The 12,624-nt window shown below is 44.8% G+C and overlaps 1 protein-coding gene across 1 annotated transcript; it reads right to left on the bottom strand.

Moving 5' to 3' along the window:
* Positions 1-418: 418 nt before the first annotated feature.
* Positions 419-6,992, bottom strand: LOC100553862 (vacuolar protein sorting-associated protein 29). Its single transcript, XM_003225104.4, has 4 exons — positions 6,884-6,992; positions 5,262-5,453; positions 1,089-1,324; positions 419-873 (listed from the first exon to the last, which is right to left on the bottom strand). The coding sequence occupies exons 1-4, from the start codon at positions 6,884-6,886 to the stop codon at positions 747-749; spliced, it is 558 nt and encodes a 185-aa protein (XP_003225152.1). The 5' UTR covers positions 6,887-6,992; the 3' UTR covers positions 419-746.
* Positions 6,993-12,624: the final 5,632 nt, after the last annotated feature.

Genomic DNA, 12,624 nt, shown 5'->3' with positions numbered 1-12,624 from the left:
ATGTAGTTCAATACACATTAATGCTATGTAGTAATTACTGTATTTACGAATTTAGCGCCAAAATATCACGATGTATTGAAAACATTGACTACAAAAATGCGTTGGATAATCCAGAACGTTGGATAAGCGAGTGTTGGATAAGTGAGACTCTACTGTATTATGGTCTTTTAGTGAATCATAAATGCTTTTAGCTCTACAGTTGGTAAGATTTTTAAAGTATTTTAAATTTGTTGTTTTTATCTGATGCTTTTGCATAGTGTTTAATAAGCCGTAAGCCTCCTTAAGGCAGGGTGTAAAGAAATAAAGGAAGGAAATAAAGAAATAGGTGTTTGGAAGTTTCCAAGCTGTCCGTCCAGCGTGCTGTTCCTCCAATTCCATCGCCAAGGCGAGAGCGGAAAAGACTATTCTCCTCCAGAGACACATTGCAAAACCAGGTTTATTCCAAACAGAAATGTGGACAATTTAGGTCATGTAGACAATCCCACTTCTTCTCCCATCAGTCATGTTTCCATAACTGACTATACACATTTTTTTCAATCTTTTAGAACAGAGGTACAATGGTGGCTTACCGCTGTTGCCGCCATTTTTGATAGGGACTTACTATATAAGCCTCTCTGTGAGGCTCTGTGAAGCCTTTCAAGGCTTATACAGGAAGTCCCTATTAAAAATGGCATGAGGCAACAGTGAAGTTGTGACAAGGGAAGAAAATGAAGGAAGAAATGTCAAGAGGCGTTGCATGAAAAACTTCAGGCATTGGAGATCTTCTTAAATTCAATCCGTTCCACCTTCACATCATCTCCAAGGAGCTGGTACACATACGTTACAACTGTCGAACACTGGATGTCCATCAGAACAAATGAAGGAATGACATTCCTGGAGGGAACAGAGGATTTCTATTAGAAATGTTGAAGCGGCACTCTAATTTTAAGACATAAACCTCACAAAACAGATTGCTTTATATCTCATATACCTTACAACCTCTGAGGATGCCTGCCATAGATGTGGTTGAAACGTCAGGAGAGAATACTTCTGGAACATGGCCAGACAGCCCGGAAAACATGCAACAACCCAAAGCAGATTGCTCTCACCTTTCCAAGGCAGTGTAAGCACCAGTGGCCGATCCTGGGTTAATGTAGAACTTATTCTCATGCTCCAATGCCTCAAATTTGTGGGTGTGCCCGGAAATGAGGATGTCGACGTCCAGCTGCCTCCTCAGAATGGCCAAGCTGGCTAGATCGCCCCACGGAATCACCTGATGGCCGTGGATCAAGCCGATTCTGAACTGCCCAACGGTGACAATTTTCTGCTGTGGGTAACTCGTCCCCTGGAAAAGAATAGGGCTAGCCGCTAAAGTCCACAAACCAGAACTCCTCCCCATGCAAAACTCTCCCCGGTCTGCAAACCAAGGCTCCCATGCCATGCAAAACCCTCCTCGGTCTGCACACCAAGGCTCCCATGCCATGCAAAACCCTCCCCGGTCTGCACACCAAGGCTCCCATGCCATGCAAAACCCTCCCCGGTCTGCACACCAAGGCTCCCATGCCATGCAAAACCCTCCCCGGTCTGCACACCAAGGCTCCCATGCCATGCAAAACTCTCCCCGGTCTGCAAACCAAGGCTCCCATGCCATGCAAAACTCTCCCCGGTCTGCACACCAAGGCTCCCATGCCATGCAAAACCCTCCCCGGTCTGCACACCAAGGCTCCCATGCCATGCAAAACCCTCCCCGGTCTGCACACCAAGGCTCCCATGCCATGCAAAACCCTCCCCGGTCTGCAAACCAAGGCTCCCATGCCATGCAAAACCCTCCCCGGTCTGCAAACCAAGGCTCCCATGCCATGCAAAACCCTCCCCGGTCTGCAAACCAAGGCTCCCATGCCATGCAAAACCCTCCCCGGTCTGCACACCAAGGCTCCCATGCCATGCAAAACCCTCCCCGGTCTGCACACCAAGGCTCCCATGCCATGCAAAACCCTCCCCGGTCTGCACACCAAGGCTCCCATGCCATGCAAAACCCTCCCCGGTCTGCACACCAAGGCTCCCATGCCATGCAAAACCCTCCCCGGTCTGCAAACCAAGGCTCCCATGCCATGCAAAACCCTCCCCGGTCTGCAAACCAAGGCTCCCATGCCATGCAAAACCCTCCCCGGTCTGCAAACCAAGGCTCCCATGCCATGCAAAACCCTCCTCGGTCTGCACACCAAGGCTCCCATGCCATGCAAAACCCTCCCCGGTCTGCACACCAAGGCTCCCATGCCATGCAAAACCCTCCCCGGTCTGCACACCAAGGCTCCCATGCCATGCAAAACCCTCCCCGGTCTGCACACCAAGGCTCCCATGCCATGCAAAACTCTCCCCGGTCTGCAAACCAAGGCTCCCATGCCATGCAAAACTCTCCCCGGTCTGCACACCAAGGCTCCCATGCCATGCAAAACCCTCCCCGGTCTGCACACCAAGGCTCCCATGCCATGCAAAACCCTCCCCGGTCTGCACACCAAGGCTCCCATGCCATGCAAAACCCTCCCCGGTCTGCACACCAAGGCTCCCATGCCATGCAAAACCCTCCCCGGTCTGCAAACCAAGGCTCCCATGCCATGCAAAACCCTCCCCGGTCTGCAAACCAAGGCTCCCATGCCATGCAAAACCCTCCCCGGTCTGCAAACCAAGGCTCCCATGCCATGCAAAACCCTCCCCGGTCTGCACACCAAGGCTCCCATGCCATGCAAAACCCTCCCCGGTCTGCAAACCAAGGCTCCCATGCCATGCAAAACCCTCCCCGGTCTGCAAACCAAGGCTCCCATGCCATGCAAAACCCTCCCCGGTCTGCACACCAAGGCTCCCATGCCATGCAAAACCCTCCCCGGTCTGCACACCAAGGCTCCCATGCCATGCAAAACCCTCCCCGGTCTGCAAACCAAGGCTCCCATGCCATGCAAAACCCTCCCCGGTCTGCACACCAAGGCTCCCATGCCATGCAAAACCCTCCCCGGTCTGCACACCAAGGCTCCCATGCCATGCAAAACCCTCCCCGGTCTGCACACCAAGGCTCCCATGCCATGCAAAACCCTCCCCGGTCTGCAAACCAAGGCTCCCATGCCATGCAAAACCCTCCCCGGTCTGCACACCAAGGCTCCCATGCCATGCAAAACCCTCCCCGGTCTGCACACCAAGGCTCCCATGCCATGCAAAACCCTCCCCGGTCTGCAAACCAAGGCTCCCATGCCATGCAAAACCCTCCCCGGTCTGCAAACCAAGGCTCCCATGCCATGCAAAACCCTCCCCGGTCTGCACACCAAGGCTCCCATGCCATGCAAAACCCTCCCCGGTCTGCACACCAAGGCTCCCATGCCATGCAAAACCCTCCCCGGTCTGCACACCAAGGCTCCCATGCCATGCAAAACCCTCCCCGGTCTGCACACCAAGGCTCCCATGCCATGCAAAACCCTCCTCGGTCTGCACACCAAGGCTCCCATGCCATGCAAAACCCTCCTCGGTCTGCACACCAAGGCTCCCATGCCATGCAAAACCCTCCCCGGTCTGCAAACCAAGGCTCCCATGCCATGCAAAACCCTCCCCGGTCTGCACACCAAGGCTCCCATGCCATGCAAAACCCTCCCCGGTCTGCACACCAAGGCTCCCATGCCATGCAAAACCCTCCCCGGTCTGCACACCAAGGCTCCCATGCCATGCAAAACCCTCCTCGGTCTGCAAACCAAGGCTCCCATGCCATGCAAAACCCTCCTCGGTCTGCACACCAAGGCTCCCATGCCATGCAAAACCCTCCCCGGTCTGCACACCAAGGCTCCCATTCCATGCAAACCTCCCTAGCCATAAATCAGAGTTCCCATTCCATATGAAAACATCCCTCTCATTTGCAACACAGAGGTCCTGTCCAATATAAGCACCTCCTTGGTCTGCAAACAAGCTTGCAAATCAGAGATCCTGTTCCATACCAAAAAAAAAACCTCACAATGTGCAAACCAGATCTCCTGCTCCATGCAAAAACCTCCCTAGTCTGCAAACCAAGGCTCCCATTCCATGCAAATCTGCACATCAGGATTCCCATTCCATAGAAACAAACAAACCTCAATTGCAAACCAGAACTCCTGCCCCATGCAAAAACCTCCCAGTTCTGCAAACCGAGGCTCCCATTCCATGCAAATCCTCTCTAGCCTGAAATTGGAGTTCCCATTCCATATGAAAACATTCCTCATTTGCAACACAGAGATCCTGTCCAATACAAGGACCTCCACAGTCCGCAAAAAAGCTTGCAAACCAGAGCTCCTGCTCCATGCAAAAACCTCCCTGGTCTGCAAACCGAGGCTCCCATTCCATACAAAGGTACACATCAGAATTCCCATTCCATGGAAACGAACAAACCTCAATTGCAAACCAGAACTCCTGCCCCATGCAAAAACCTCCCTGGTCTGCAAACCAAGGCTCCCATTTCATGCAAATCCTCTCTAGCTTGAAATTGGAGTTCCATCCCATACTAAAACCTTCCTCATTTGCAACACACAGATCCTGTCCAATACAAGGACCTCCCCAGTCCGCAAAAAAGCTTGCAAATCAGAGTTCCCGCTCTATAAAAAAAAAAAAAAAACACCTCCCAATGTGCAAACCAGAGCTCCCGCTCCATGCAAAACCCTCACTGGTCTGCAAACCGAGGCTCCCATTCCATGCAAAACCTCCCTAGCCATAAATCAAAGTTCCCATTCCATATGAAAATGTCCCTCATTTGCAACACAGAGGTCCTGTCCAATACAGGGACTGCCTTGGTCCGCAAAAAAGCTTGCAAATCAGAGTTCCTGCTCCATACAAAAAAACCTCCCAATGTGCAAACCAGAGCTCCCGCTCCATACAAAAACCACCGTGGTCTGCAAACCGAGGCTCCCATTCCATGCAAGTCTGCACATCAAGATTCCCATTCATACAAAAAAAAAAACTCCTTTATTTGCAAACCGAGACTTCTGTCCCACACAAAATCTCCCCAGTCTGCAAACCAAGGCTCCCATTCCAAGCAAGTCTGCAAATCTGGGTTCCCATTCCATACCAAAATAAACCCTACTTCATTTGCAAACTAGAACTCTTATCATAAACACACTAATCTGCAAATCAGGGTTCCCATTCCATGCAAAACCTTCTTTTGCAAACCTGAGCTCCCACTCGGTGCAAGAACCTTCTCGATGTGCAAACCCGAGCTTCCTTTCCATGCCAAACCTCCCACCGGTGACGAAGAAGGACCTCATGTGCCTTCCTACCTCATCGAAGTCCCCTCTGACCACGTGAACATCCCCAGCCAGGGTCCTGAGGTAGTCGTAGGTCTCCTTGGTGCAGAGATTCCCAGTGCAGAGGATGTGCTGGATTTTCCCAGGAACCAAGAGCTTTCGGAACTTGGCCGGGAGGCTTCCAGATCGATGCGGGATGTGAAGGTCGCCTAACACCAGCACCAACTGCGTAGGAAGGAATCAAGTGAGAAGTCCCTCCTTTACTGCTGCGAACAGGCCCCGAGTTCAACCCCGTTCCGTTGCAACTGAGAAAGTGTGACTCAGTCAAAGGCTTTGGAAACAGAAACTTTGTAGTTTGAGGCTTGGCGAAAATGCCAAATTAATTGAGGGCAAACTGTTTGCTCATTTTGACCTCCATTTGCAGCAAGCAAAAGAGGCTGAGGACCAAAGAGGAGAATGGGGAAGAAACCGGGACATTTCAAGGCGGCTGAAAAAAGTGGGACGGCAGAGGATTAAATCAAGATTGTCCCTCCAAATCGCTGACTTTTCGACAAGGCTGAATTTTCACACCGCTTGAAACTTAAGCTTACAGCTAGCGGAGGTTTGTTTCCTTACAGCCTTGATCCCGAGCCATTGTTCCGTCAAGGCTTTATCTTTTCTATCGACTACGCAAACAGGAATAAAAGATTGACTTAAATCTCGTGACTCAGTCGTGCATGATTCAAAAGGAAGGGCCGGGTACCTCTGAGCATATGAAACATAAATTTATTATTATTATTATTATTATTATTATTATTATTATTATTATTTCTTAAGTGAGGGAACAGACTAGATAGTGGAGAATAGTAGGAAAAGAGAGTAAGTGAAGGCGGGACAGAGAGAGAAAAATAACAATAGGATAAAAAACACACACACACACACACACATATATATATATGCAATAAGAGGAGAGAAAAAAATAAATAAAAATAAAAATAAAAGGGGGAGTGGTGCTTTAAATTCCCATCCATGCTTCGAAGACTTTCCTTTCGTTTTCATTGACAGTTTCTTTCATTTATTCTAGCCTCCATCTTTTTGTTTGTTTTTATATGCAAGACAGATCTATCATGATCTATCATGCCCCAAAATGAAAGAATTTTGGAAGTCAGCACACAAAATGACGCCAAAAAAAAAATAATGTTAGGAATTAAATTTAAATTACAGCCAGAAACATACTTATTAGGATTCACAACTACAACATTAAACAAAAATGAAGATAAGATATTATTCCAAATTGACTTTAGCAAGAATATGGAAAAAGGAAGAAGTCCCAAATGTTGAAGATTGGCTGATTAAAATAATAGATGTTATGCACATGGATATAGTGACGCAAAAGATAAAACAGATTGGACAAAAGTCTTAAGAGAAAGAATAAATTATTATTATTAACAACAACAACAATAATAATAATTTAGGCTGCATAGGCTCAGAGCTACCTTGCTCTTACTTTTGAATCATATGCGACTGAGTCATGAGATTTGAGGAAAGATTTAAGCACAGAAAAGAAATGCAGCATTATTATTAATAATCTAGACACAGAATAAAAGTGAAAATATGTATGCATGCGTGTGGCTGGGGTATCCCATGCAGGAAATCCCCCCAAAAGTCTCACTTACCATTTTGGCAATTCTCCGGCTTCTTGGAGCAAAGCAAGGACTAAGAGGTTGCCTTGCAAATGTGACATTCAAACCTTATCTTCCCTTTTTAATCTCCCAGCTGCATTGCTTTCCTGATTGGAAGGTCCCGATTCTGATAAGCTCTTCGGGCTTTCCTTTGAATGCCATTCTTGCCCTGGGAGGTCGGGATGCTGGGTCTTGCAGTACCAGAATCCCCTGGTCAATATGGCTATGGGGATTGGGGAAACGTCGCCAAAACTTAGGAGGCCCAGCTATGGAGAAATTGGCTTTATAGCCTGGCCATTCCCACTGGAATTCCCATGAAATATGGAAATATGATGCATCTTATTTTAACTTACTGCATAGGGTGTAACCAAGTTCTATCAAGCCTTGTTTGGTTTGGTATTGTGATATGGCCTAAGGTCTAATCTATTATTATTATTATTATTATTATTATTATTATTATTATTATTGACACAACGACGTTGTATGACACAGCAAACAAGATAGATATGCTGGGTTTCGTTTCACAAAATCACAAGTCGAACACTTCCCAAGTGTCTAGGACTGTGTGATGTATTTTCGGATGGTGCGTGCAGATCCCAGTAGGGTGGCCTTTTGCAGTTGGCAGATCGTGATTTTGTCAATGTCTATTGTTTCCAAATGCCGGCTGAGATCTTTTGGCACGGCACCCAATGTGCCGATCACCACCGGGACCACCTGCACTGGTTTCTGCCAGAGTCTTTGCAGTTCAATCTTGAGGTCCTGATTGAGGCTGAGTTTTTCCTGTTGTTTTTCGTCAATGCGACTGTCACCTGGGATGGCAACATCAATGATCCAAACCTTGTTCTTTTCCACAACTGTGATGTCTGGTGTATTGTGTTCCAGAACTTTGTCAGTCTGGATTCGGAAGTCCCACAGTATCTTTGCGTGCTCATTTTCCAATACTTTTGCAGGTTTGTGATCCCACCAGTTCTTTGCTGCTGGCAGGTGGTACTTGAGGCATAAGTTCCAATGAATCATTTGGGCCACATAGTTGTGCCTCTGTTTGTAGTCTGTCTGGTGGACTGTCCTAGACACTTGGGAAGTGTTCGACTTGTGATTTTGTGATACGAAATCCAGCATATCTATCTTGTTTGCTGTGACATAATATAATAATAATAATAATAATAATAATAATAATAATAATAATAATAATAATAATAGGTGGCAGGCAAGGACTTCCTATTCATCCTCTTCATTGCAATAGCCCAGCACAGTGCTGCCATCCACTTGCATGGTTCTAGAATATAATAATAATAGTAATAATAATAATGATAAATAACAACTGGCCACTAGATGGCAGGCGAGGACTTCCTATTCATCCTATTCCTTGCAAATGCAATTTTTAAAATTACAGAATATTGCCTTTTGTCATTCCCCTTCCTGCCTCTAGATGGCAGCAACGGCCCATCGATTTCATACCAGGTTTGTTTTTTTCTAAATATATCTCATTCTTTTCATGGATATCAAGATCTATGGATGCTGAAAGCCGACAATGTATGTTTATTATTTATTATTAAAATTTATTACTCTTATTATTATATTTATTGTTTTTAATTATTCTTATCATATTATGTAATATATATTATAACAAAATATATATTACATATATTATTATAACAAAACTAATTAAATACAGATATTATAATAAAATTAATTATAAATATATTATTATTATTTTCAAAATGTTATTATAAAATGTGCTATTATATCATGTATGCATATAACGGCATTCCATGCAGTCATGCCGGCCACATGACCTTGGAGATGTCTAGGGACAACGCCGGCTCTTCGGCTTAGAAATGGAGATGAGCACCAACCTCCAGAGTCGGACACGACTAGACTTAATGTCAGGGGAAAACCTTTACCTTTACCTATGCATTTATTGTTTTTATGATAACGAGGATGATGATTAGCAATAATACACAGTATTATAACATTTATTATTAATATTATAAAATGTCTTATTATCTAATATAAACATATATCATTATTTTTTGTGATCATGATGAATTAATAGTATTAGAAAAAATGTATGGCTCAATTCGATTGTTGGTGGGGTTCAAGGGGCTCTTTGATTGTAGGTGAACTATAAATCCCATCAACTACAACTCCCAAAAGTCAAGGTCTATTTTCCCCCAAACTCCACCAGTGTTCACCTTTGGGCATATTGAGTATTCGTGCCAAGTTTGGTCCAGATCCATCGTGGTTTGAGTCTGGATGTAGGTGAACTACAACTCCCAAACTCAAGATCAATGCCCACCAAACCCTTCCCGTATTTTCTGTTGGTCATGGGAGTTCTGTGTGCCAAGTTTGGTTCAATTCCATCCAAGTTGGAATTCAGAATGCTCTTTGATTGTAGGTGAACTATAAATCCCAGCAACTACAACTCCCAAATATCAAGGTCTATTTCCCCCAAACTCCACCATTGTTCACATTTGGGCATATTGAGTATTCGTGCCAAGTTTGGTCCAGATCCATCATGGTTTGAGTCTGGATGTAGGTGAACTACAACTCCCAAACTCAAGGTCAGTGTCCACCAAATCCTTCCAGTACTTTCTGTTGGTCATGGGAGTTCTGTGTGCCAAGTTTGGTTCAATTCCATCCAAGTTGGAATTCAGAATGCTCTTTGATTGTAGGTGAACTATAAATCCCAGCAACTACAACTCCCAAATATCAAGGTCTATTTCCCCCAAATTCCACCAGTGCTCACATTTGGGCATATTGAGTATCCGTGCCAAGTTTGGTCCAGATCCATCATTGCTTGAGTCCACAGTGCTCTCTGGATGTAGGTGAACTACAACTCCCAAACTCAAGCTCAATGCCCACCAAATCCTTCCAGTACTTTCTGTTGGTCTTGGGAGTTCTGTGTGCCAAGTTTGCTTAAATTCCATTGTTGGAGGAGTTCACAATGCTCTTTGATTATAGGTGAACTATAAATCCCAGCAACTACAACTCCCAAATGACAAAATCAGTCCCTCCCCCAACCCCACCGGTATTCGCAGGAGAGAGAAAGAAAATGCCAGTGCGTGGATTTATGTGACAGTCTGTCTGTGCTTTTCCAATTTCGCGCTATTGATTTATAAGGTCTTTTAAATTACGGGATCCTTCTCGGCAGTGGCAGAACCCGCGGGACGTGTGGCTCAAGCTTTATGGAGCTCCTTCGAGTTGGAGGAAGAGGCTTCAGGCGGTGTTTCTGGAAAGAACAGAGGAAGGTGAGGCGAAGAGAGGAAGCAGGAGTTCCCCGTTGCGAAAGGAGGACATGAAGCAATCCGGTTCAGAGAAAAGCACGCCGGAATCTTTGAAACCCCCGGGTTCCCAAAAGAAGCCAGGTCTTGCTTCAGCCCAGCGGGGTTTGGGCTTGACAGAGTCTAGAACCGTTTCATTCTTGGGACTGGACCTCCCAGCATCCCCCATCCAGCAGGTTGGGATCTTTTCTGAAGATGGATGTTGGCACTAAGCTATGATTTGTATTCACCATAGCACTGAATCACAATTTGTATTCATCATCATGCTAAACCATGATTTGTATTAACCATCGCTCTGAACCATGATTTGTATTCACCATCACATTAAACCACAATTTGTTTTCATCATCATATTAAACCATTATTTATATTCACCATTGTTCCGAACCACGATTTGTATTCACTGTCACATTAAACCACAATTTATATCAATCATCATATTAAACCATTATTTATATTCTCCATTGTTCTGAACCACGATTTGTATTCACTGTCACATTAAACCATTTATTGTATTCACCATTGTTCTGAACTACAATTTGTATTCACCGCCACATTAAACCATAACTTGTATTTACCATCACATAAAACCACAATTTGTTTTCATCATCATATTAAACCACGATTTGTATTCACCATCATATTAAATCACAATTTGTATTTACCATCACATTAAACCATTATTTGTATTCACCATCACATTAAACCATTATTTGTATTCACCATCACATTAAACCATTATTTGTATTCACCATCACATTAAACCATGATTTGTATTCATCATCATATTAAACCATAATTTGTATTCACCATCATATTAAACCATTATTTGTATTCACTATTGCTATGAACCACGATTTGTATTCACCACCACATTAAACCACAATTTGTATTCACCATCACATTAAACCATGATTTGTATTCACCATCACATTAAACCACAATTTGTATTCACCATCACATTAAACCACAATTTGTATTCACCATCATATTAAACCACGATTTATATTCACCATCACATTAAACCACGATTTGTATTCATCATCACATTAAACCACAATTTGTATTCACCATTACACTAAACCATGATTTGCATTAACCATCGCACAGAACTACGATTTGTATTCACCTTCACACTGAACCATGATTTGTATTACGCATTGCGCCAAACCACAATTTGTATCCACCCTCACATTAAACCCTGATTTGTATTAACCATTGTGCTTGGGATCACCACGGCATAGCTCGACCATTTCAAAGCCACCCTGGGTCACTCGAACCCGCTCTCCGAGGACGGCTCAACTTGAACCCACTTCCTCCCAGTCACATTGTGCTGGGCTCCACTCGGTTTCCTTTCCCGGGGGCGGGAAGCAAGACTGAGTCAGCAAAGTGCTTCCTTGCATCACCAATGGACTCGGACGGTGTTGAAAGGAAGAAAGGAGAAGTGGCCGCCGAAAAAGAAGAAGAAGAAGAAGAGTGGGACAGGGTTAGTCTCCTCTACAGCTTGTGAGGAAAGGAGGATAATAAAAAAATTAATAATAATAATAATAGCACAGTAATAACAGTTCAATAATAATATTATCATCATTGTAATATTTCTCCAGAATCAATCAAAATATTCGACTCCTATCAACGCAGCCTAGAATCTCATTGCCGCTTTTATTATTTATTAACTTTGGTACCAGATTATTTGAAAAAGACCCAGATCTGTCATTGGTGGGGTTCAGAATCCTCTCTGGATGCAGGGAGAACTACAACTCCCACCTGGGTGGGTCAGTTCCCCCCAAATGCCTGGAGCATGTTCTGTTGGTCATCAGGATTCTGTGTGCCAAGTTTGGTCCAGATTCGTTGTTGCCAAGGGTTCAATGCTCTCTGGATACGGGTGTACTATAATTCCCAGATTACCAAGGACAATCACTGCCAAAACCCCATTAGCATTCACAGTTGGCCATGTTGGGTCTGTGTGCCAAAATCTCTCACCTGCCGAGTTCATTATTTCCTGAATACGGGTGAACTATAAATCCCATATTCCAAGATCAATCACCCTGAAACACCTGCGGTATGTTCGGTTGGTCATGAAGCTTCTCTGTGCCAAGTTTGGTCCCAGTCCATTGTCAGTGGGAGTCACAGTTTCTCTGGATGCAGGTGAAATATAACTCCCATAAATCAAGGCCCCAACCTCCTCCAGTCTGTTCAGTTGCTGATCAATTCTTCTGTTTGCTGTGTGCCATAGGAAAAGATAGGAAAGGGTTAAGGGTAAGGCAGTGGGCGGGGTCATGCAAATTCCACACCAATGGAGAGAGAAAGGAACCCTGGGATTTGTTGCTCACTGTAACCTGTAATGTCAGTGGAGGGAGGGCTTTGGTGGCTCCTCAGCACTGTGGGTTGTAGCTGTTTGTGGAGGCAGGAGTTTGTCTGCCACATATACAATACATATTTTCATTTTTATTA

This window comes from Anolis carolinensis, chromosome X (assembly GCF_035594765.1).
Source record: "Anolis carolinensis isolate JA03-04 chromosome X, rAnoCar3.1.pri, whole genome shotgun sequence".
Classification (NCBI taxonomy): Eukaryota; Metazoa; Chordata; class Lepidosauria; order Squamata; family Dactyloidae; genus Anolis; species Anolis carolinensis.
Note: the sequence above shows the minus strand (reverse complement) of the source record. Positions and strands in the feature narration are given on the sequence as shown.

Excerpts from the sequence above, each read along its gene's own strand:
- LOC100553862 (XM_003225104.4), bottom strand. Across the intron at positions 1,325-5,261 it reads TCAGAGGGGACTTCGATGAG|GGGACGAGTTACCCACAGCA; the intron begins GTAGGAAGGCAC and ends ATTCTTTTCCAG. Across the intron at positions 874-1,088 it reads GCTTACACTGCCTTGGAAAG|GAATGTCATTCCTTCATTTG; the intron begins GTGAGAGCAATC and ends TGTTCCCTCCAG.